The sequence below is a fragment of the Lycorma delicatula genome, chromosome 1 (assembly GCF_047948215.1).
Source record: "Lycorma delicatula isolate Av1 chromosome 1, ASM4794821v1, whole genome shotgun sequence".
Classification (NCBI taxonomy): domain Eukaryota; kingdom Metazoa; phylum Arthropoda; class Insecta; order Hemiptera; family Fulgoridae; genus Lycorma; species Lycorma delicatula.
In genome coordinates this window covers 273,503,427-273,528,340 of record NC_134455.1, presented here as the reverse complement: position 1 = coordinate 273,528,340, position 24,914 = coordinate 273,503,427, and the positions used below count along the sequence as shown (strand labels likewise).

General features: G+C 35.6%; 1 protein-coding gene across 2 annotated transcripts in view; it reads right to left on the bottom strand.

The window, feature by feature from the left end:
• rb (adaptor related protein complex 3 subunit ruby) overlaps nt 1-24,914 on the bottom strand; it is a 179,014-nt gene that overhangs the window by 30,040 nt on the left and 124,060 nt on the right. For both annotated transcript variants that reach the window (XR_012758107.1, XM_075377954.1), the window contains exons 16-18: nt 17,528-17,798; nt 14,337-14,446; nt 7,374-7,562 (exon numbers count right to left, since the gene is read on the bottom strand). Coding sequence is in view for 1 of the 2 variants with exons in the window: in XM_075377954.1 (XP_075234069.1) it covers nt 7,374-7,562; nt 14,337-14,446; nt 17,528-17,798 (570 nt within the window). In the remaining variant the exon portion in view is untranslated. The remainder of the gene's footprint in view (nt 1-7,373; nt 7,563-14,336; nt 14,447-17,527; nt 17,799-24,914) is intronic.

The following is a 24,914-nucleotide window of genomic DNA, read 5'->3' as shown; positions in this document are numbered from 1 at the left end:
ATGTATGTGTGTTCACAAAATTATTAAATAAAAATATGTGTGCATATAAATAAGAAATAAAAAATAAAAATAAATATGAATAGTCTATTACACGAGTATACTGATAACCATATCAGGTTATGGTTAATATACTGATAACCATTCTGAATTTCACACAACCCAAACAATAAAGGCATCTGAGACAATCAATCTACAGAAATTAAGATGACAGTCTGATGTGTCTCCATATAACCAAAATTATGCACATGTAAAAAGTAACTGTTCTAAAACAAATAATAAATAAAATAAATAATAAATAAACTTACTATTTGAAATTGGAATTCTACTGATTTTGGATTCAAATGGTGACAGTACTTAACTATTTTACTAAGTACATAGGGAACAGCAATGGTGGTACAATATTACAAAAAACTGATACTGATTTCATATAATTAATAACAAAGAAAATTATGTTTTAAAAATTACTCTTACATTCATATTTACATACATACATACACAACTGATAATTTTTTTGTTAAAATGCATCCTAACAAGATAAATAAAGAATGTATATTTATGTAACTTATTTATACTTCTTATGATTTTCAATAAAGTGTAAAAACACTTCAGCATTTAGTACGGACTGTTTTTACAATGTACACTATTTCTTCCTTAAACGAATCTATTACATATAAAAGCAGTACTGTTTTTATATTATTTTTTATTTATACTTTTATTGTTTTTGAAAATAAATAAGAATCATGAACTTGACAAGATTGCTGAAGAAGCAATAGTCTACACTACAAAAATAGATTAATGAAAAGCACAAAAAAAAGTAGTGAGCATTACAGTATGTAAAAATGTTTAATTACTTCACAGAAACACACACACGCGCGCACGTGCGGGCAAAGCAGCAACCCATTCTCAAGTTTGTTTAATCAGCCACTGCATCTATTTATCAATCACAAAGATAATTAATCAATTTTTTTTTGTCTTCAGTCATTTGACTGGTTTGATGTCGCTCTCCAAGCTTCCCTATCTAGTGCTGGTTGTTTCATTTTGGTATACCCCCTACATTCTACATCCCTAATAATTTGTTTTCCACATTCCAAACAGTGCCTGCCTTCAAAATTTTTCCATCTATCTGTCCCTCCAATATCAAAGCAACTATTCCAGAATGCTGTAAGATGTGGCCTATAAGTCTATCTCTTCTTTTAGCTAGATTTTTCCAAATGCTTCTTTCTTCATCAATTTGCTGCAAAACCTCTTCATTTGTCACTTTATCCACTCATCTGATTTTTAACTTTTTCCTATAGAACCATATTTCAAAAGCTTCTAACTTTTCTTCTCAGGTACTCCAATCCTCCAACTTTCACCTTCATATAAAGCTATGCTCCAAACAAATACTTTAAAAAATGTTTTCCTGAAGTTTAAATTAATTTTTGATGTAAGCAAATTATATTCCTGACTGAAAGCTCATTTCGCCTATGCTATTCGGTATTTAATATTGCTCCTGCTTCATCCATCTTTAGTAATTCTACTTCCCAGATAACAAAGTTCTACTGCCTCCATAATATTTTCTCTTCCTTTTATATTCAGTGGTCCATCTATATTATTTCTACTACATTTCATTAATTTCATTTTATTGCTGTTTATTTTCATGTGGTAGTTCTTGCGTAGGACTTGTTTCTACATGCCAATCATTGTTTCTTCTAATTATTTTTTACTCGCAGTTAGAATTACTATATTATCAACAAATCAGAGCATCTTTATCTTTTCACACTGCACAGTTACTCTGGATCTAAATTGTTCTTTAACTTTATTAATTGCTAGTTCTATGTAAAGATTGTAACAGTGATAGGGAACATCCTTGTCTGACTCCTTTTTTTATAATTGTTTCTTTCTTATGCTCTTCAAATATTACTGTTGCAGTTTGGTTCCTGTAAATGTTAGTAATTGTTCTTCTATCTCTATAATTGAACCCTAAATTTTTTAAAATGCTGAATATTTTATTCCAGTCTATATCAAATGCCTTTTCTAAGTCTATAAGTACCATGAATGTTGGTTTGGTTTTCTTTAATCTTCCTTCTACTATTAATCTGAGTGCTAAAATGGCTTCCCTTGTCACTAAACGTTTCCTGAAACCAAACTGGTTTTCTCCTAACACTTCTTCCACTCTCCTTTCAATTCTGTACAGAATTCCAGTTCAGATTTTTGATGCATGCGTAGTTAAGCTAATTGTTCTGTATTCTTCACATTCATCTGCTCCTGCTTTCTTTGGTACCATGACAATAACACTCTTTTTGAAGTCTTACGGAACTTCCCCTTTTTTGTAAATGTTACACACTAGTTTAATCTACCTCTCGCTTCCTCACCTGCACTGTGCAGTAATTCTCCGGGTGTCCCATCCATCCTAGGAGCCTTTCTGTCATTCAGATCTTTTAATGTTCTATTAAATTCAGATCTCAGCATTGTATCTCTCTTTTCATCATCTTCGACTTGGAAAGTCAAGAAAGGGTTTTCTATCCTTTCTATTTTCTATAACACCAGTTTCTAATTCATTTGTTCCATATAACTCTTCAATACATTCCACCCACCTATTGATCTTTTCTTTTGTATTGTAAATCGGTGTACTATCTTTGTTTAACACATTATTAGATTTTAATTTATGTACCACAAAATTCTCCTTAACTTTCCTGTATGCTATGCCTATTTTACCAATGATTATTTCTCTTTCCACTTCTGAACACTTTTCTTTAATCCACTATTCTTTTGCTAATTTGTACATCCTGTTTATAATATTTCTTAATTGTCGATAGTTCCTTTTACTTTCTTCATTACTAGCATTCTATGTTCATCCATCAGCTGCAATACATCCTCTGATAACCAAGGTTTTCTACCAGTTCTCTTTGTTCTGCCTAAGTTTGCTTCTGCTAATTTAAGAATTCCCTTTTTAATATTCTCCCATTCTTCTTCTATATTTTCTACCTTATTTTTTACGCAGACCTCTTGCGATGTCCTTCTCAAAAATCTTCTTTACCTCCTCTACCTCAAGCTTCTCTAAATTCCACCAATTCATCTGACAGCTTTCCTTCAGGTTTTTAAACCCCAATCTACTTTTCAATATTACTAAATTATGGTTGATATCAATGTCTGCTCCTGGATATGCTTTGCAGATGATGAGTCGATTTCTAAATCTTTGTTTAACATTGATACAACCGATCTGATACCTTGAAGTATCACCAGGCTTTTTCCATGTGTATATTCTTCTATTATGATTTTTAAACTGGGTGTTGGCAATCACTAAATTATGGTTTGTGCAAAACTCAATCTCTTCTTTCATTCCTTTTGCCCAGCTTGTATTCCCCCACAATATTTCCTTCCTTGCCTTTTCCAATGCTTGCATTAGGTTTTGGCTTTGGTTTTGAACTTATCCTTATTACAATAATTCTATTGCTAAACATTTTGAAGTCCTCTACTCTCTTCCCTATCTTCTTGTTCATTATGAAACCTACTCCTGCCTGCCCTTTATTTGATGCTTTTAATTATTCTAAAATCACTCTAACAAAAGTTGTTTTCCTCTTCCCACCAAACCTCGCTAACTCCTACTACATCTACTTTTAACCTACCCTGTTTAAATTTTCTAATCTACCAACTTTTTTTAGACTTCACTTCGACTCATAGAATGTTATTTTTTAATTTTCTGGTGATTTCTTTAGTACTTGTTTATCTCCGGCATATTTTACCAAGGAAGGAAAATCCATCTTTGTTACATGAAAATGCAGAGAGCAAAATTTTCTTGGAAAAATAAAACAGCTGTAGTTTTCCATTGCTTTCAGCTGTGCAGTACAAAAGATTGGGTGATTTGATATGGCCGTTCTCCTGACCTACACCCTTAACAACTACTGAAAGAGCTGCTGCCCTCTTACAGGAATAATTCCTTAGTCTGGCTCTCAACAGATACCTGTTTGATATGATTGCACCTTCTGTCCAGATACTCTATATCACTGAGTGCTCTTAAAGATTTCTGTGCCCAAGACGAAGTTTATGCTTCTAAAGGGCGCAGACAAATTATCATGCAGTCGAAACCCCCATATTAAGTATAAAGGCTGTGTAATCAGCCGAGTAAGGGTTCATTAGTACCTAGGTGTTTTGTTTGATGATAAGTTGCTTTTTAGCAACCACATTAGACAATTTGCGGCGGACGCCGTCTCTGTGATGCACAAACTTAGAAGGATTGCTCGGAAAGACTACGGGCTTTCTGGTCGCCAAATGTACTTAGTGTACCGAGGTGTCTTCGAGTCTATGATTGCATACGCGGCGCCAGTTTGGGCGCATAGGTTGGATAGAAATAGAGCACTGCTTCTAAATTTAAGGAGTGCCCAGCGCAGAGCCTTAATTGTATGCACTGGTGTTTTCAAAACAACCTCCTACGAGGCTACTACCGTATTGGGAAAGGCTCTCCCAATCGATTTAGTGGTGAAAGTTCGAGCAGCCATGTGGAAGTTGCGAAGAGGTCGGGAAACCGAGGTATTTGGGATACGGTTTCGGGCCGGGCTAGAACCGGAACGGAACGGTGATTACAATGCACCGGGTCTAAATTTCGAACAGTTGCCCATTTCCCGCCTGCGGAAGAGGCTTTGGGGCCTCGCGATGGAGGCATGGCAGCATGAATGGCACACCACGTCTAAGGGAAGATCTCTGTATAGATTTATACAGGATCTGGGGGGATGGTATGCCTCAAATTCATTTTTAAGGGCGGCGGGTGGCCAAGTGCTCACCAACCACGTGAATTTGATGCAATATCTGTTCAGGTTTCGCCTAGCGGCTGATGAGTTGTGCGTCTGTGGGGAGGTCCAGTCGAACGAACACCTAATGTTCGACTGCCCTGCTCTTGGGGGGGCCAGAGACCGGGCCACCCTGGAACTTAGAGGTCAGGGGGAAAACTGGCCGCTCATAAACGGCGAGTCAATGTAGCGTGAGCCGCATTGTCGGACCGTGTGGGAGTTCCTCGATGAGGTTGCGATGTTCAACCGTCATCGGTAGTTTAAGTTTAATTTTAATGGGGATTTATTGATTCCTGTAGCGTGTCGGTGAAAACCTTCCTGGAAATAACGGCTGCCATCAGCCAATAAGCTCCAAGCGCTTTAATGGTGGACAGGCACTAGCTGGCAAACAGCGACCGAGGCGTGGCGGTTTAAATTGCCGTCTTTTTATTAAGGTACTTTTTTGTTTTTAATTGTAACAAGGGGTGCGCCTCCCCGATTTAGTTTTAATGTGACAAGTGAGCGGTAGGGACACATAGGCGGGTGCTGTACGGCGCCCAGCTTAACCGCTCACGCAAGATAGGAGCTCATTAGGAGCATTTAGGATAACGAGGTCGCTAATCTGTTTAGAGGCACAGTAGCCGTTTTTGGCACGGTACATTTGGTCTATGCTCTAGGGCGACCGAATGGGGTGGTGGCGGGAGAAATGCCAGTTAACCAATCACTGAGTGCTCAAGCCCCCTCACCATCGACAAGGTCTTATGATTCATAGAAAAAGGCTAATTATCAATGTTAAATTAGTAATAAAACTCAGTATCACTATTAGAATATATATCACATTGATCTATGTATTGAGATTTACTATTGCCAATTGTAAATTTTAAGTTTATTTTTTAAATACAGTAATTAATTCTTTAAAATTTGATAGTGGTAAAGATTGTATTTACTATTGGACGAGTCTTCTTTTTGTTTACAGAAGAATTTATGAATTATAGGTAGGAATATAAACCTACCTATATAAATAAAATGTATTATCTATCTACTTTAATATAAAGTGTGAGCTTCATGTAAAACATCAAATTTAAATAAAACACAGAAACAAAATTTTATAAGAATAACTTTTTAATAGACAAATAAAATAAACTTACTATGTTGGGATTTGTGAAACAATATACTAGGACTATGTTGCTTACGTTTCTCTCGAGTTTTACAAAAAAAATTACAATAACTTAATACATCAAAAAATATTTCTAAGAGTGATGGATAATATAAATTACTTATAAAAATAAATTAAAATGACAATAAACATATTTGACTCAGATGTCCCATAACTAGTCTACTTAAGTTCATACAACCGCTATTACATAACTACTTGTATATATCAAAATTTAACAAAATAACTTATTAATACTAATGATAGTAAGGAATTGGCCAATCCAAAATTAATTTTAAATATAATTTGTCATTTTAACATGCTATAATTTCAATAATAATACTTTTTAGGGTTATAAAAAAAAATCAATGAATAAGAAATCTTCTGATAAATACATTAAGGTCTTTATGGAGTGGCCTTTTATATCAAATTCTTATACCTGTATTCTGTACAAATCACAGACTTCAGACTGATCAGATTTTCCTGATCAGTTTTTTTTCTTTTTAATACTCACAACACTCATCTAATCACGATGAAGTACCGCACATAACTGACGCTTTCCAATGGTGTCACAGATCTAACTCCACCACTATTTCTCTGAATTGTCCAAGTCTGTGTGAGTATGTGTACTCGCACAAATGTAACACTCTTTGTATAGAAAATGTTTGCTCATTTTTCATGTAGGATGTCATGTTTCTTAACATTCTATTTTAAGAAGGAATTTGATAACTAATGAATCATGCTGCTATTAATTTAATTTCTATCTTTTTTAAAAAAAAAAATATCGTCTGTCGACATATTACGAAATCCATTTAACAAATAATTTATAGTAAAATAAAATACAAATAAATTCACCAATTCAATTTAACTTAAATTTATATCAGAATTTATAATTGTTACAAAAGTACAAAATTTGTCAGTTGTCTGACCGTTTAATTTACATTATTCTAATAAATTCATTTCTTCATTCCACTTTAAAGTTTTACTTAAATTCTGAAGTGCTTATTGTTTTAATACATTAAGAGAGTAATAACAAAACTATTGTGTCAAAGGAATTAAACCTAAGGGAAAACTCAAATCCCAAGATGAATTTCCATTAGAAAAACATCCTGGGTTTTTAAAAAATAATTTAAATGATTTGATATTTCAGAATAAAGCAAAAACAATTAGATCAACACAATTAGATCTTGACTTCAGAAAAGTTCCTTGATGTGTAAAAACTTCAGGAAATATTCTCGCATATGTTTGAAAACAGAACTAAAAGAATTTTCTCAGTATTAATATCATTATTTTGTTAATAGAACAATAAAGTTGTAAAAATGTTGTATTTCAATAGCAGAAAATTTTACAGTCAAAAAATATATTTCATATTTATAATTTTATAATTGTACATTTAAGAGTATTTTTCTCAAAATGGAATATCAAATTTTTAACATTTTAAAATAAAAATAAAGTAGAAAAATTATAATACTAACTTTACTACCGACTTGCAACTCCGTAATTGGTTCAGGTGAATGGTTGGTGAATAAAAGTTCAATTGATGTCATGACAGGAGAATATAGATGTGGTGACCGAGTAAATCGACCAGTAACACTTAAACCAGATCCAGTAATCTTATTTAATAGTTGAATTGTTTTTACAGGAATAAAACTTGGACTTACAGTCTATAACAAAAAAATAAATATTATAATAATGTTATTATATTTTATAATGTTACTTATAGTAACAAGAGCACATTCACAGAATGAATATAATACAAAAAATGAATTGTGTAATAAAATCAGAACATCTAAAAGAATTAATCATAATCAGTAGTTTTAATAAATACCATCCATACATTCACAAATAATAGATGCTGTACTAGACAGAACATTTCCTAGAATTTTAGAATTAACTTTCAAATATACTCAAAATTATTTGTACACAACTAATCTATTAGTTCCTCAAAGAAACACAGCCTCAAAGGTTAGATGTTATATTTACAGCGATTATAGCTTCAATGTTAAAAAGATGAAAATTTTAAAGCCCAACCTCTCATTTAGAGACATTTTCTGGAAGTGATGATGTTAGTTCTCAATATTTAAAGAAATTTAAGCATAGACTGTTAAAAGACTTTTTTTAAATGTGTCTTATTATACACAACGATCATTACTACTAGGTATAACAGGAAATTTTATTGTGAAGAACACAACAGTAACAGCTAGAAATTATAAAAATATACCTTAATATTTTATAAATATTAAGTAAAACAATCATCAGCTGTACAAATCGGCTGCATTAAGCTGAATTACTTTGAAGATAGAAGTATTTTTGACCTTACTGCCTTATCATCAATCATCTAATTACCACAATACGGGATAAATATACAGTTTTCTTCCTCATTTCACGCACTGTCATTATTTAAAACTTTCAACCCATTCTAAATTTTCAGGAGTTTTTCATTTTAGGCCTGCCAGTATGCGGATCACAAGGGTAATTATGTAACCGATTTCATAAACACTAGCAAACCCATACGACACTTCTACGTTTAAAGTTACAGCACAAAGTCAGATACTTTCTAGACAGACCTCATGTCAGTGAGTTTTAATTTGTTTGATGTAGAGGAAGTCAATTAATGTATGAATAATAAATTCCTTATCCAATATAATTTCTTTGGCTTCCAGTTAGTTCAAGTAAGAAACAGCAGCTGATTGCCAAACTATCAGACAATCTGATCTCTTTGCATAAAATTCATAACATTGAGAGAATATATTACCAGCCAATAAGCTTTTATGAGAGCTGTCAACAAGTTTGCTGTTTGCCTAAATCTGTCAACTTAATGTTAATTCCAACTTAAGTACAAGGCACATGCAGGTATTGCTGTTTGCCTAAATCTGTCAACTTAATGTTAATTCCAACTTAAGTACAAGGCACATGCAGGTATAAAAAAATAACTTCTTTATTTACAAAAAAAAAACATACAGATGTGGATACAGTCCATAACACTTATGCTATTAATGATGAGCTAAGTAGTAGGAGGAAAATCTATGGCTTTGATATGGCAGGTGCTACTCATCATTTGATGTGATGGGATGCAACTGAATGACAACATATATTTACAATCACAGAACAGTCTGTATCAATAATTAAAAATTATAAGCCTCCACCAATCTTCTGATCTTTCTCTGTACTCCCAGTTCCAAGTCATCCACTGATCCGTGCAGGAAGGTAAATACAAGGTAAATACCTTGTTTACGAACGGCTTGAATGAAGCAAAAGAGACAATTAGTGAAATGTCAAGAAGCTGCTAAAAACCTTTATTTTTAATGCTAATACTAAATTGTTAGATCTGACAGATGGAACTGAGAAAAAAATCTTGATTTGTGTTCTGAGGTGGGCTTTCTGTACAACCAATATAAGTCTATCTTTTTTGATGTGATTATTGAATATCAATAAATATATCTACACAACTTGGAGGACCTAGAAAAAGAAAAATAAATAATTATACACCATAGCCCTGGATAAGAATGTCTAGCAAATTTCACCCCAAAGAGTGAAATATTAGGAATTTGTTATACAACTGATATCAAATGCCAAAATATATATTCCCTGAGAGTGTAGAGATAATTAAATCCTATGAAGGAGAGAGATCATTGTGCTAGTATACTGGGAGTACTTACATAGTAACTGCAAAAAGGTATTTAGCCACAGATAGGTTGAGACTGTTTCAGAATAAACCTCATTTAATGAAGCCAAATAGCCTAGGGCTGGCTGAGAGTAAGGAGGGAAGAGGCAATTTACTAGTGAAAAACCTTAGATAGATATAAACCATATAATGATTGATTTTTGCAGAGTCCAATCTATAATTATTAATCTTCTTTCTTTTGCTGATATAATGTTAATTTATAGAATCGCTAATCATAGTCACTTTGTTATTATGTGGAATAGATGGTTTTGTTTTATACAGGAATTCTCTAGGGTATAATGTTGAAAATACACACACTTGAATAACTGATACAGCATACAGATACTGTTAATATTATTTGAATTGGTATAATAATAAGAACTGAAGTTAATGTACAGATTTCTCTCACATAACACTTTTAATGTTATATTGAGAATTATAATAAACATTCCTCTAAAGTAGTGGAGAAATTAGGAAATGCCTTGTGGGGAAATTTTGAAAGTTGTGTTGGTAGCCGTGGGCGATTGGTACCACTTGATAAGTGGCACCAGCCTCTCTAACCTAACCTGCCATTTAGTTGCCATGGATCCTTAGAGTGGTGTGCAACGTGCATTTGCTATCAAAGTGTTTTACAAAAACAATGACAGTGTGGAGGGAGCGTGTAGAGAATTTCGCTGTCATTTTAATCTGGGATGGCACGACCGTGTTCCATCAGCACATGCAATTAAAACATGGATATCTAATTTTGAGGAAAATGGTACGGCAATGAAAAAGAAACCTCCAGGCCGTGAGCGAACCGTCCGTACACCACAGAATGTTCAAGTTTTACAAGATGCTGTCACACGAAGTCCACATCGGTCAATCCGTCGTCTCTCAGCATCTTTACAATTGCATAGTTCAAGTGTTCGAAGAATGTTAGTGAAGGACTTGCAATACCATCCATACAAGTTGCAGATCGTCCAGGAACTGAAACCGAACGATGCGGTTGTGCGAGCACAATTCTGTAATGTAATGCTTCAGAAGATAAATGATAACGAAGAGTTTGACAAGAGTTTCACAAACTGTGGATGTCAGACGAAGCGAATTTCCACCTCAGTGGATTTGTTAACAAGCAAAATTTCAGATACTGGGCACAAGAAAATCCTACGCAGCTACACCAGCATCCGTTGCACAGCCAGAAAGTGACCGTGTGGTGTGCTATGTCATCTTACGGTGTTATAGGCCCTTATTTTTTTGAGGATGACAACAGTCTTGCGATTACATTGACATCGGCTCATTACGTAGCCATGCTTGAAACCTTTGTTGTGGAACAACAAAAGGGATTTCTACCAATTCTTAACACACCCTGGTTTCAACAAGACGGAGCAACGTCACATACTGCACGAATATCGATGGCAGCTGTACGCAGATTGTTTGGACAACATGTCATTTCACGAAATGGTGACATTAGATGGCCTCCCAGATCACCAGATCTCTCAGCTTGCGATTACTTTTTGTGGGGGTCACCTTAAAAGCAAAGTGTTCCACAGCAGACCTGCTACAACGAAAGAATTGAAAGCAAAGATCCGAGAAGCAATTGCGGAAATTCCAGTTGAGATGTTACGTCAAACCATGAACAATTTAACGAAGAGACTTCGTGAGTGTTTACGTAGAAGAGGTCACCTAGAAGATGACATCTTTAAAAAATAAACTAAAATGTATGTATCCTAAAATGGCAACATTTGTACAATTACATGAAATAAAATTCATTTTCTAAAAAAAATTTTTCATTAACGTTATTTAATTTTTTTAATTTCCCGTTTCTTTGAATCACCCTGTATATATGCATTCAGGGTGGATTGATTAAAAGTACTTCAAAAGTGTAAGTAGTCCTACACCAATTCTCATGATTTATAATGACCTATTATAATCATAATTTTAATTTATTTATACAGCAATGACACCCCACAACAGACTGTGATGGTTGATAATCAGTTTTATGGAATGTGAAAAATGCCATGCCTAATCGGAACTCAAATGTAGAACCTCCAGATGAAAAGCAGAGGTGCAACCACTCCAACATGGAGTTTAGCACTGAGTTTACTATTGACATAACTAATAATACGCTTGTAAGTGGTGAAGACTGGTTTTGTGGTCAAGTGATGTTTTTGATGGCAAGAATTTGGAATTCCTGATAAACTATTATCAACATACAAAAATGACATACAGATTTCTTCATCAATTTCTTGCATAATGGAATATCCCTCTCCTACATAACTTTAAATTATTTTAAATTATTCTAGGAAGGGTGTGATAAGCAAGGTGAGCACTGAGCTACTAGTTGCCTCTGAGATCTATGTTAGATCCTCTTCTGTTTAAAATTAAACATATTTTGAATTCCTAATTCTATTTAAGATGTAATTAATAATTACTGCCTAACCCAGTGCACATCCCCATGCATTATTCACCACTCACTCATTTTCTGAAGCCTACTGGGAACAAGTCAGCTTCATCACTGAGCTAGTAACAATCCACACTGTAAATTGCCCACTTGCATTATTTCTTTTCAACTACAGGGTGTGACGGAACCGATTAAGCAGTTTTGAAGAGTTATAAAAAAGTAATGGGGGTATATAGAGAAAAAATGTTTTTATTTTCTAAATTAGCATTACATACCATTTTTAAATAGTCATTATGTTTTGAAAATAATATCCTCAAGATGGCAACCATTAGCAGTAACACACTGTTGGAGATGATCTCTGAAGTTTTGTACAGCTCATTCACACATATCGCAGGGTATGGCGTTACGTTATTCAGTAATCCATTACATGTGCTCATCTATTTATATTATTTTATGACAGTAAGTTTCATTTCTTTCTTATTTTTTTTCAGTAAGTTTCAGAAGTATAACACATGTCAATTGATTATTCTTTGCCATCCTCAAATTTGGATAAACTAGATTTGATGCCAAATTATAGATCTGTAAGCTTAGTATTAATTATCTATAAATTTAACTACATTCTGGACTTGAACATACAAACAGAATTATTCTTTAAATTTAGGCACTTAGTTTTTTAAGTGAGTGGTCCTGTGAATGTAATTTTCAACACGCTAGCTGATTTTTTCTTTTCTTTTTCCTGTTTAGCATCCGGGAATTACCATTCAGGTATTACTTCAGAGGATGATTTGTACGATTGTAGTTTTGTACAGTCTCAGGTTGACCATTCCTGAGATGTGTGGTTAATTGAAACCCAATCACCAAAGAATACCGGTATCCATGATCTAGTATTCAAATCCGTATAAAAGTAACTACCTTTACCAGGACTTGAATGCTGGAACTCTCGACTTCCAAATCAGCAGAAGATTTGGGAAGATGTGTTCACCGTTTTCCAATTTGGTGGGTTAGGCTAACTGATTCTTATAATATTCTTACAAAGTGAAACCAAAAAAAAGGGACTTCTAGAAATATTGAAACTAGGCATTTTCAACACACACACATGCACACATTGTTAAAGGATTACCATATGAAAATATTATTGTTAGTTGTGTCATATTTACAGTCATAGAAGTAATTCCATTTTACATTAATGATCATTCAATTGGTTGAGTTATAAGTAGAAAAAAAATAAAAGAAAAATTGAACAATTATCAAAATAAGAAGAAAGGAATTAATTTAGTGTGTAATTTTTCATGCGAGATGTTTTTAGCAGCAACTTTTTCAGACAATTGTTGCCTGACCTTGCCTCTTTATGGTATTCTCAATACAGTTTTGATACCTTCAGCTTTATCCGTTTAGAATTTTGAGCTGCAGTTCAATTCGCTAACAATTTCTTTCTTCAAATCTTTATCATTGTTTCACTTGTTTTATTAGTAACTTTTCTCCTACTTCTTTTTCTCTACCGCATGAACATTATGGAATATTGTGACTTAAAATCTAAACTGTTTTCAAAAATGGGATGCTGCATGGTACAATGAAAGTGAAGAAGAGTTGGTTATTCTAATATAAAATATTTTCCTTTCTGTAATTTATTAAATGAATAAATTCAATTTGCTTAATATTAATATTAAATAGCTCTATTTAATTACTCATAAAATAATATTTATGTCTTTAAACTCTTGGAATGTCAGAACCCTTCATCCGAAGAGTATAAATCAAAAACCAAAATAAAAAAAAGTCAATATTCTTTCCACTTACACAAATAGAAATAAGCTATCTTTTACAAAATTTGAATTATTAAAAAAAATATTAAATTGTTCTCAAGTGAGAAAAAAAAGTTCAGTAAAAAATATACCTCATAAGATGTATGGAGAAACTGTCAATATAACAAAAATTTCTGGTAAGTGAATTAATATGCAAGTTGAATTTAATTTAATATGTTTATTTAATATGTTTTTAGAGTGACTAGAATAATGAATGCTCAGCATCATAATAATTTATTTGTACATGTTCAAATGTACATGAATTTGTAACTCATATTATTGAAATAATTAGTCAGTATGGTCAATTAATGGTACTACATCAGCCAATTAGAGTATTTTTCTGATTCAATTTGAATGTTATCAACTTGGGACTGGATATGACCTAACTGTAACTGAGATGCAGCTGTTTGTAAGCAAGTATAATATATATATAAACACAGGAATCAGGATAAAACTGCTTGATTTTTAATTTACAATAAATTACATTATTAAAGATAAAACATATGAAAAAAGCAGGTATGCTTAAGGTAGTAACAAAAGACCTAGCAAATTTTACATTTTAAATCCAAGCACTTCTAAATATTTACTTTCTTACCTGAACTGTAGAAGTAACTATACTCTGGAATGTTGGTGTAGCATTTAATGGAGTTAAAAAGCCTCCAAGAGATGGTGTAATTACAGGTGTAGAGATATTTACAGGAGGCACTGAAAAAAAAGAAAAATTGGTATGAGTGTAGTACTGATTTACCTTTCAACTTGTTCGTTTTCTGAGGCATTCACAGTCACAAACAGTGCTGTCAAATCTGGACAAAACACGGAGTTTGTGTTTCTGCAGTTTTGGTCAGTTAGTTTGACGGAATCATGTTATGTTGGATGTGAAGATGTCTGTTTGAGGCCTATGTGAATGCTTGATTTGTATTTTACTGATGCAAATGTCTGCCGAGGCATTTACATTGGTGACATCCCAACTGATGCCTGGCTGATGACTGTTAGATGTAATTATTTGAGTGTCTAAAGACGACCTCTGGTAAAGCCCCTCAGGGCTTGGAACAAGGGGGTGGTGTGATTACTGGTAAAGTCACAAGGTGGGTGGTGTCTTCCCTCTATGGGGTTGGGATGTCCTGAAAAGAAACAAATATTTGAAAATGTAAGCCTTTCTAGAAAAACAGTAGTATAGTGAATTGAAAATATTTCACAAAATTTATTTGATCATCTAAGAACAAAAATTGCAAATTTTAACTATTATTCCCTTTCTTTAAACAAGTGCTGCAATGTAACTGAACAAGCCAATTATGAATATTTATTCTTGGCGTAGACAAGAAATTCAAAATTAGCAAGGAACTAGTTAGCATACATTCGATGAAAGATACGACTACGAAAGAAGATGTTTTTGTGGTTGTTGAGGAATGTCTAATTAAAATGTATTTAACTTACAAAGTTGTAAGACAAAGTTGTAAGCATTATCATAGACGGCTGTCAAAGTTTAATAGGAAAAAGTGTGGCTTATTAAAAAGAATCAATGATAAAATAAAAGAGATGCAGCCATAAACATGAAATAATTTTTCTGCACTGCCTCATTCATCAAGAAAGTTTTTGTAAAAAGGTTTTAAAACTGGATCATGTCATTAATGTTGTAAAAAACGTAGTAAATTTTATCTGGGGATGAGCCCTGAACCATCAGCATTATTACATTCTTAAAAGATATTGAAAGTGAATTTTACAAAATACCATACAAACTTTCTTATAGGAAGACTTTCAATGGGAAGATGGCTTAGCGTCAGCAAGGTTTTGACGAGATTTAACAGTTTGTTTGATGAAATCAAAAGTTTCTTGTCAATTAAAGAAAAGATTAACAACTTTCCTCAACTGTTAAATGAGGAATGGTTAAATGACTTCTCCTTTTCTGTCGACATACTAACTTATTTGTCTGAACTAAACATTACACTGCAAGGAATAAACAATACTGCTTCATCTTTCATTACTTTCCTTTATGGTGAGTTAAGGTTTGATGATTTTTAAACTATTGCAATTCTTTACTTCTTGGATATTTTAGCTTGTTATACTTCTTTTATAATGTTTTTATTTTATTTTATCTTGAATGCTTCTTGTTTTTTTCTACCAAATTACTATTACCTAACTCATTCTCTTTCTCAACAAATCTTTGGATATCTATTAATTTTATGGCGAGTTTCGATTTATGCTCTTCCACACAGGGAAAGTTACAATGAAATGATATGCAAATTTTACATTAATTATTTGTTACATTCAAAATCAGATTAATTTTCTTTGAACACATGTAATTTACCTTTTTCAACCTCAATTTTAATTCTGCAGAATTGTTGGACTGAAGTTCTCTTTACTATTTCATTGCTAATCATTTTTATACTATAATTCATTGAGAAAATTATTACCTGATGTTTAAATATACGCTACATTGTTATTTTCTCAAAATATTTTGCAGTATATAATTTATTAAAACAATCCTTACAGTATGTAATAATAGATAGATATGTATATCTACTATGATCATAATCTACTTTTTTTAAAGTTTTTCTTATTTAAATAATAATAAGTCGTTTAAATTTTCTTTTAAAATTAAAAATATGTAATACTCTAAAACTGCACTGATATAATGTGAAGTTAATCCTAAATATCATGGAAAATTTTGTGTAAACTTACCAGTTTCCATCTGGAGAACAATATACCCTATGTATTTTTCCCTTTCCCAAATTAGTTTAAGCAGAATATATATTTGAAATAAGATAATCTTTAAAATAACATATTACTTGTAAATGCTAATTGAAATAAACTATTTCAATAGATACTCCATATTCTTCGGAGGAATCAACTAGAGGTCAATTAATTCAGGAAACCTATTGCATAATACATTTCTGATGGATTAATTTAAATGTAAACAATATTTAGTAGTGTGTTGTCTAACTTTTCATTATTAACACCTAGACGTTTGTTTAAATATTTATTTTTTTTATGCCATAACATATGAATGAATTCTCTGGTGTATTAATTATTTTATTTAGCTCTAGCTTATTATATCTAGTTGGAATTATATTTACTACTAAGCTCACTTTTTTTTTTTAGTGAACTGCCGTTTATATATTACTATTGTGAAGGAAATGATCAAACTTTTGTGTCATTTGTTGTCTGTTGTACTAATAAAAAATCATCTTAAATAGGCATCTAAATAATTGTTGACAGATTCTATAAACAGTATACTAGGCCATTAAGTTTAAAAAATACACAAGATTTAATCAATTGTTTATTTAGAAAATTTCTGCATAAACATAGGTGACATCCACAATAAGTATTACCTTAATTTTTTACTACAATTATTATTTACATTAATTTGGCTTGAAATCTTCTACTGGCGGGTCATCATAATACAATTTAAAATAAGAAATATTTTATTAAAGTGATGAAAACTTAAGAGAAAAAAAATGATACTGGACTATTTATTAATTTCATTGTGTAATAACTACACTCTTTTTTAGTAAGAAAAGTTGTTAAACAGAACTTCTTTATTAGCTTGCTGAAGGGGTTATTACTAAACTGACCACTGCAAGCAAATTGATCAGGAACCACTGATAATGATTAAGGAAACCATTGCCAACTTGATAGAAGTTATTGGGCAAGAGTGTAAAAAAAAAAAAAAATAAAAAAAAAATAAACTAACTCTTCTTTTCAAGACAATAATATTACCTTTTCAAGTTCAGAGAAAAAATATATATAATGTAAAATTTATAAATAAATAACATAACAATCAATTACCATCATCTAAGTCAAGTAAAAGGTCCAAATTTGACTTAGGTTTATTTTCTTTAGTTGATGCAATATTAGCAGTATGTTTGTTGTTGGTTTTCATTCCACTGGTTAAAACAACTGCTTTAGTTACAGTTCGTGCAGTTTCAGAAGAGGAAGAAGAACATGAACTAAGAGATGAACTGGAATCATCTTCATCATTCTCATCATTATCCTCTTCACTGTCATCATTTTCAGTTTTTCCTTTGATGTTAATATCCTTCCTGTTTCCATTAGCATCCTTAAACAAAATCAACATAAGAATTAAATTCTTATCTTCACAATAAGAAAAAATGAATTCTTGGAACTCTTTTAATTGATTATGTTTTGTAACATTCAGCTCATTTTAATTATTTTATTATTTTAATGCAAGCTTATTAAAATAAACAAATGTATATATTCTTGAATATCATGAAAAAACAAAATAACACTTTAAAAGTTTGTATCCTATTTTTATGAAGCTATTAGAAAAAAAAATCAAAAAAAAAATTGGTTCTGTTGTGTTTAGTGCCTGTATATATTCTTTGTATGTATGGATGAACGTACATCTATTCTGCCTAATGTTATACAAGGATGAATCAAATTTAAACGGTAATTTTGCTATTCTAAGCAGCAAGAAGTTCCAAGCTGGATAGCAAAGTGATTGGAGGGGGGTTAATGTTTGGTGTGTTAGAGAGGGGAACCAGTTTGGTTAGCTCCTCCTCTCTATTCTGTTGTCAGTACAGCCATGAATGAGCAAGAGATTTCGTTGCCTGTTGTACAATGTATAATCATAAAGTTTATAATTAATGAAGGTGTTAAACCTGCGGAAATTTTAACTTGTTTTAAGATAGAGTTTGGGGAAGCTACACTGCCCCAGAACTGAGTATATACGTGGGCCAGACAATTTAAGAGCGGGCGAGAAAGCGTAGAAAACAAAAGTCATGATTGATGCCCAAGGTCAAGTCTCATAGCTGACAACATCCGTGCCATTTTAGAGCTTATCAAAGGTGATTGTCGGTTCACTATGGAAAAAATCACGCCATAAGTGGGTGGGAAGAATTGTGAATTGGTTTGCAAGAGAAACCGATTCTGCTTACGATTCTCAACAATGAATTGGATAGGCGGTAAGAAACCAAATCTTTCTCAGTTATGATTCGATTCATAGCAATCTTTCCTAAGGAGTCGAATAAGAGTTGAAAAGAGAAGAATCGAAGATATTTAGTAGGTATGCATCAGATCAGTCGAACAGACGTAAGAAGAGAGATAAGCGCTAAACATGGGTAAATAAAAGATAGAAAGCATGCACATTAGAATTAAAGTACTGGTAATGGAGGCAAGGAAAAGAATTGTTGAATCGGATGAATGACTCTTTTTTATGAATTTTTTTCTGAGAATCAAATCGAAAGAATTGATTCCTGAAAAAGAATCGACTTTCCCACCACTACTACTTTGGTCTCCCTTTGATACATTGACCAAAGTTCTGTGGTTTAGTGTCTACTTTCAGTAAGTTGGCTAGTCGGTCAAGTGAGCATCTTCTGCTAGTATCAAGCTTTTCTTGAATTCAGGCTGCAACTACAGTTAGCATCATTTGAATATAGACTTGTCATTATTTTTAAATCCTACGAAGGTATTATGGTGATTTATTCTACGCATATCTGCCTCAACACGGTTGAGGGGTGGCAATGACTTCTGGTCCTAAGTCCCCGTAATAAGTAAGGGAATATGCTAGTCCTACTCGTGTACTTTTCAGAATGAGGATCGTAATCCATGATTGTACTAAACTAACCGATCCAGAAAAGGTGAAGACGTACAAAGAGCGATAGGGAAGTATAGAAGGTCCCCAGCTGCCTGAAGCTCACTGCAAGTAGCATTTGTGGGCTTGCCCAACAAAGTAGTAGAAGGAATATAGTGAGCGTTAGTTTTTCCAGTAGGTAGATTAGGATATCTCTGGCCATGGCAGAAGAATTTCAGAAGGTAAGGAAGTCCAGGTGGAAGAAGAAGAAACCTGGGCCTTTACCATCAGGCTCCTCAACCTCACAAGGGCTCACCAATGGATGTAGGGACATCCACCCAAGTAGAACCCAACCCTATGTTAGAGGCATTCAGAAAAGCGAAGGGCAGATCTGGCAGATCTGCCCTACTAGTCAAAGTGGTCCAGGATGACCTGGATTACTTGGTAGAGTTTTTCGAGCTCCCCCTGTAGTGCGAGTTCTGGTGTGAGAAATTCTTCCTAGGCTTGCAAAAGTTCAAGAGGTTCTTTCTGCTATGGCAGAAGGGTACGGGACCTTGGCCTCCAAGCCCAAGGAGGTCAAGGTGTTTCAGAAAGCAGTTCCTACCCCAACACAGCCCAGATGCTATGCTGAGGCAGTTTGAGATAAACAAGAGGCAGCCAGGCCAAGAAAACGGAAGTGCTTTTTGTGAATAAGCCAGAGAGATCCACCAAGTCAAGTTCTGATCTTAAGAAGGACTTTCAGGCTGCCCTTTGCAACAGCTGAAAGGGCCTAAAGATTAGGGATACAAAAGAGACCAGCAATGGGCTGGTGATTGCAGACAAGGAGACTGTCCAAGTCATCCCAAGACTCTCCAGCAGTTAGGAAATTGAAGGTTAAGGAGGACCCCAACGCAGGCATAGGCTCCATGTCATAATTTATGACATCGAGTGCAGCCTCTCTGATGAGGAAGTTCTGATCCGTATAAGGGAGTAGAATACAGACTTGGACGAGGCTGTGCTCAAACAGGAATGCAGGCTGATCAACAAGACACGAAAGTGTGATGCCCCATGGTATCACGGTGTATTCGAGTTAGGTGCTGGTCTCTTCCAGAAGTTTCTGTCTGAGGGAAGGATCTTTGTGGACTTCGCATCCTGCCGCATCAAGCAATACCGTGACATTCAGCAATGCTTTAAGTGTTGTCACTTCAGCCACAGGTCAAATGCTGCAAGTATGCGTCAGTCTGCACGCATTGTGGTGAGGAGGGCCACAAGCATGATGAGTGTCTGTTGAAAAAATAGGCTCCGACTTGCGTCAACTGTAAAAGGTTGCGCAAGTCACAGGCACTTGGTTAATAGCAAGGAGTATGGATGCTACATGAGACTGGTTGAGATTTACTTCAACTCTCTCGATGGTTAGGTTCGGTCAAGTAAATGCTCAGGGTCCTATGTAGTCCAAGCTGAGTTAGTTGAGGTTGTCGACAACATCGGGTTCTGCCAAAATGGACGCAAGGGGAAGATTGTTGACCAAGATGGCTTCATCTCTGGATTTAGTATGTATTAATGAGGGAACACTTTTACCTACCAGAGAGGCACTTTTGGATTGACCGTTCATATTACCTTTTCCACCTCCACCCTCATGACGAGGATTGGTAACTGGCGGGTATCGGAGGATTTTACTGGAAGTTGCCACCAGGCGATATGTATGACCATGGAGGACAATAGACAGAATGCACCTGGACGGCCCCTGATACATGCTTGGAGCGTAAGGAGAACTGACCCTCATGCATTTACAGAGGAACCTAACTTTCACAAAGTTACTGTTGCGGAAGAGAAAGTCCGTCCGCTGTTTGGTGGAGAGTTTGATGGAGGGCTGCGATGATCTCCTCCCTCGAAGGTACATCAGGAGGCGATGCCCATCAGTTTATTGGTGGACTAAGGAGATCATGCAAAAGTGGAAACAATGTCTGAGGACTAGATGGGAGGCTCAGAGAGTGTACTACAACTCTGCCGGAGAGTACTGCACAAATAGGTAAAAGGAGTGTCAGAGAGAGCTCTAGAAACTTATGAAGAACTCTAAAAGGACTTTTTGGCAAAAATTAATCCAGGAGATAATGAATGACCTGTGGGGTAGGCCTTAAAAAATCCTGGTTAAAAGTGTCCTTAAATTAAGAACTCATGCTGCCCCAGGAGTCAGGAGGTACAGGCTATAATTAATGGTTTATTCCCCCATGGGAAGGGGTATTTTTGAATGTAAATGAGGTAGAAAGTGCTCTACTGTTTACTAAAGAGAAACTGGTTCAGGCAGTGGAACGCCTACTGTGTAATAAGGCCCCAGGCCCAGATGCCTTGCCAAATTTAGTGATCAAGCTGGCAATTGTGGCACATGTAGATGTTTTCCTAGAGACATATAACACCTGTTTGGAAGAGTTCTTCCCTTAACTTGGGACAACATCTTGTCCTAGTACTGAAGCCTGGCTGTGATCCGGCTCTCCCATCTTCCTTTCGCCCTCTAGTGATGATTAATGCAATGGGAAAGGTCATGGAGTGAATGATACAGCAGAGATTGGTCTGAATAATTGAGGACTCTGGTGGCTTTTCAGCGAGACAATTTGGCTTCCGAGCTGGAAAGTCTGCATTGGATGCGGTGGCCAAGGTGACGGATGTGGCCCAAACTATCATTGCTGAAGGGAAGATGTATGCAATGGTGGCGTTAGATGTGAGGAACGTGTTTCTCACACCGCCATTGCCTCCGAGTTGGTGAACCTTCAGGTCCCTAGTTATTTAATGAGGATGATATTCTCATATCTGAGGGACAGGAGGCTTATAAACACTACTGAGAATAACAGTTTAGAGAGAAATGTCAATTGAGGTGTTCGCAGGGATCGGTCCTTGGACCAACCCTATGGAATGCTGCGTATGTGAATCTCCTTTCGTGAGGATGTCTCCATTTTTGGATATACTGATAATGTTGTACTAGTGGTTAGTGCAGCCAGTAAGAAGGATATTGCCGACAAAATTCAGACTTCATATTGAGCCATTAGTGCCTGTATGGCTGGTGTAGGATTGAAACTAGCACAGAAAAGACAGAGTTAGTCTTAATTACTACTACGAAACAACATTGTATTGGCGGGAAGGAGGATTGCCTGCCATCAGATATTTGGGGATATGGTTTGCCATGCTGCTTAGATTTGGGACCCATATCTTGGAGGCCGGAGAGAAAGCAGAAAGAGTAATGTGTGCGGTTTCAGCTCTCCTCCCCAACACAAAAGGACCTAGTGAGCAGAGGAGGAGGCTTCTGTTGAGTGTGACGTGGTATTATATGGTGTGGAGATTTGGGCTAGTGCATTAAGATACATCAGATACAAGGAGTGTTAGACTCACTGTATCTGAAGTGTTGCCACCAGATAACATCCACCTATCAGACAATATCTCACAAAGCAGTGGAGGTATTGGCAGGGGCAAGGCCAGTTGATCTACTGATAGCCCTCAGAATGAAATGGGTGGGAACTAGGTGGTTGCCACCCTAGGAGAAAAAGGAACTTCAGGCTTATACCAGAGAACTGGCAGGAGCCAATTATATGGCAGGAGCGGTGGGACAGGCCAGAAGGATCGGTGGACTCGCCATCTGATTGGGAACATTCGAGCTTGGTGTGAGAGGAAACATGGCCAAATTGATTTCTTCCTTACACAGTTTTTGGCGAGACACGAGGGGTTACAGGGCGTATCTTCATAGGTTTGCCTTGGACCACTTGGATCGTTGTATGGTCTGTGAATATGAGGAGGAAACGACGCACCATGTTCTTTTTTTTTATGTGCGATTTGAGGATGCTTGATGGCGTATATTGGATGTACTGGACTGTGAGGATATGTTCACACTGGAGGAACTCTAGTGCATCATCCTAATGGGAGAACAGCAGTGGATGGCAGTAGCAAGTTTCAATAAGAACATAATGGAAGAACTAAGAGCTGCAGAAGATCGAAGAAGACGTTGGAGGGTGCTGGAGTGGACAGGCCCATGGCCGAGCACTTCGGGGACCTCCTAAGCGTCTGTGGGTCACCTTGGTACGATGAAACCATGGCACTCTGTTCCTGGTGCTCGATGGCATTATTATGGAAGATGGTTACCACTTGGTAAGTACTGGGCTGGTAAGTTCTGTGTTGTGAGTCTATTTGTGTGATGTGTTTTTTCCTTGTGATGTGCGAGTGATTTGTTACTCCTTGTGTTGCTTCCTTGGTGCTACATGAGTTGTGTTGCGTGAATATGTGTTTGGATGTTTCAGTTGATTGTGGTGACCAATTGTGTGCGTGGGCATTTCCCCTTTTCTGAAGTAATGCTGCAAAGCGATTCCCAGGAGGGGCAGAAACCCAGGGGTGGAGGTTTAGTTGGTAATGTAGAGGAACACATACGCACTTAATAACATTTCGCAGAACCTGTTAGCGAGTTCGACACTGCTTTGGCGGCCAGAAATGGGGTTTATCCACCTCTATAAAAAAAATTAACACCAAAAAAAAATTAAGTTGAAAAACAGTCTCGACGTAGTTCTTCTACAACAACCGTACGTGGTCAAGGGTGATCTACCAGATTTCCCAGGTTGGAAGAACTTTTTTGTTGGCGACAGCAAATCTGCCGTTCTATGCAGAAAGTCTTTGGATAGCATCTTCATACAGTAGGCCTTTGACATGCATCGTATTGCTGTCAAGCTTGCTACGGATGGTTTGGAACTAGTAATTATTAGTTTGTACTTTCAGTACAGGGATCCCACTGAACAGCATTTGGAGAGATAGGATAGAATTATTAGGCTGGTAGCTGGTTGTCTGATTCTGATAGGGGCTGATGCAAACTCCAAATCCCCTCTTTGGCACAGTAGGATCACAGATTATAGCGGCGAATTAATCAAAGGTTTCATTGTGCAGCGTAATTTTAATGTCTTTAATGTTGCCGGCAAGCTATCTACTTTCGCCAGAGCAGTCAAAGGGTGGAGGGTCTTCTGTGGTGCCAACATTGATGTTACCATTGGCAAGGGCATCCCTGGTAGGATTCAGAACTGGTCTGTAGTTGATGATTGCTCTAGTGATCATCGGCTAATAGTTTTTGATTAGTTAGGTGGGCTGCGCAATGTCTATAAGGGGCAATGTCCCTGTTCAGGAGGGGCAATTTCTGCACAGATGGATGGACTGGCCAAAAGTTTTCTAATATTCTTGTGACCAAGCTTTGGGATTTTGCTCGAAGATTGGATGAGCTCCTGTTAGAGCACCTGGCAGAGAATTTTTCTTATGCAGTAGTTGAAGTCGCTGATCATTCAATTTCCAGAGGTACAAGGTGGGAGAGAGTTGCTGGATGGTGGACTTGGGACTTCACTGTGATGAACTGGACTGTGGGCTGGCTCAGGAGAGCCGCACAACATGAGGATGATCCTGATCGGCGTGCAGTCTTGCTTGCGAACCATCATCAGAAAAGGGTTGAGTATTTTCATAACATTAGGTCTTCTAAGCTTGATTCATGGCCCTCTTTCGTACAAGAGCAGGAAAATAGGGTCCCATGGGGTGTTGTTTATAGAGTTCTGGCATAAGAAGAAAAAGACATTCTTCTCTTAGCTCTCTCAACCTAGGGTGAAGTTGTAATAGATAAAGATCGTGTCCTCAATCTTCTGTGAATGATCTGCT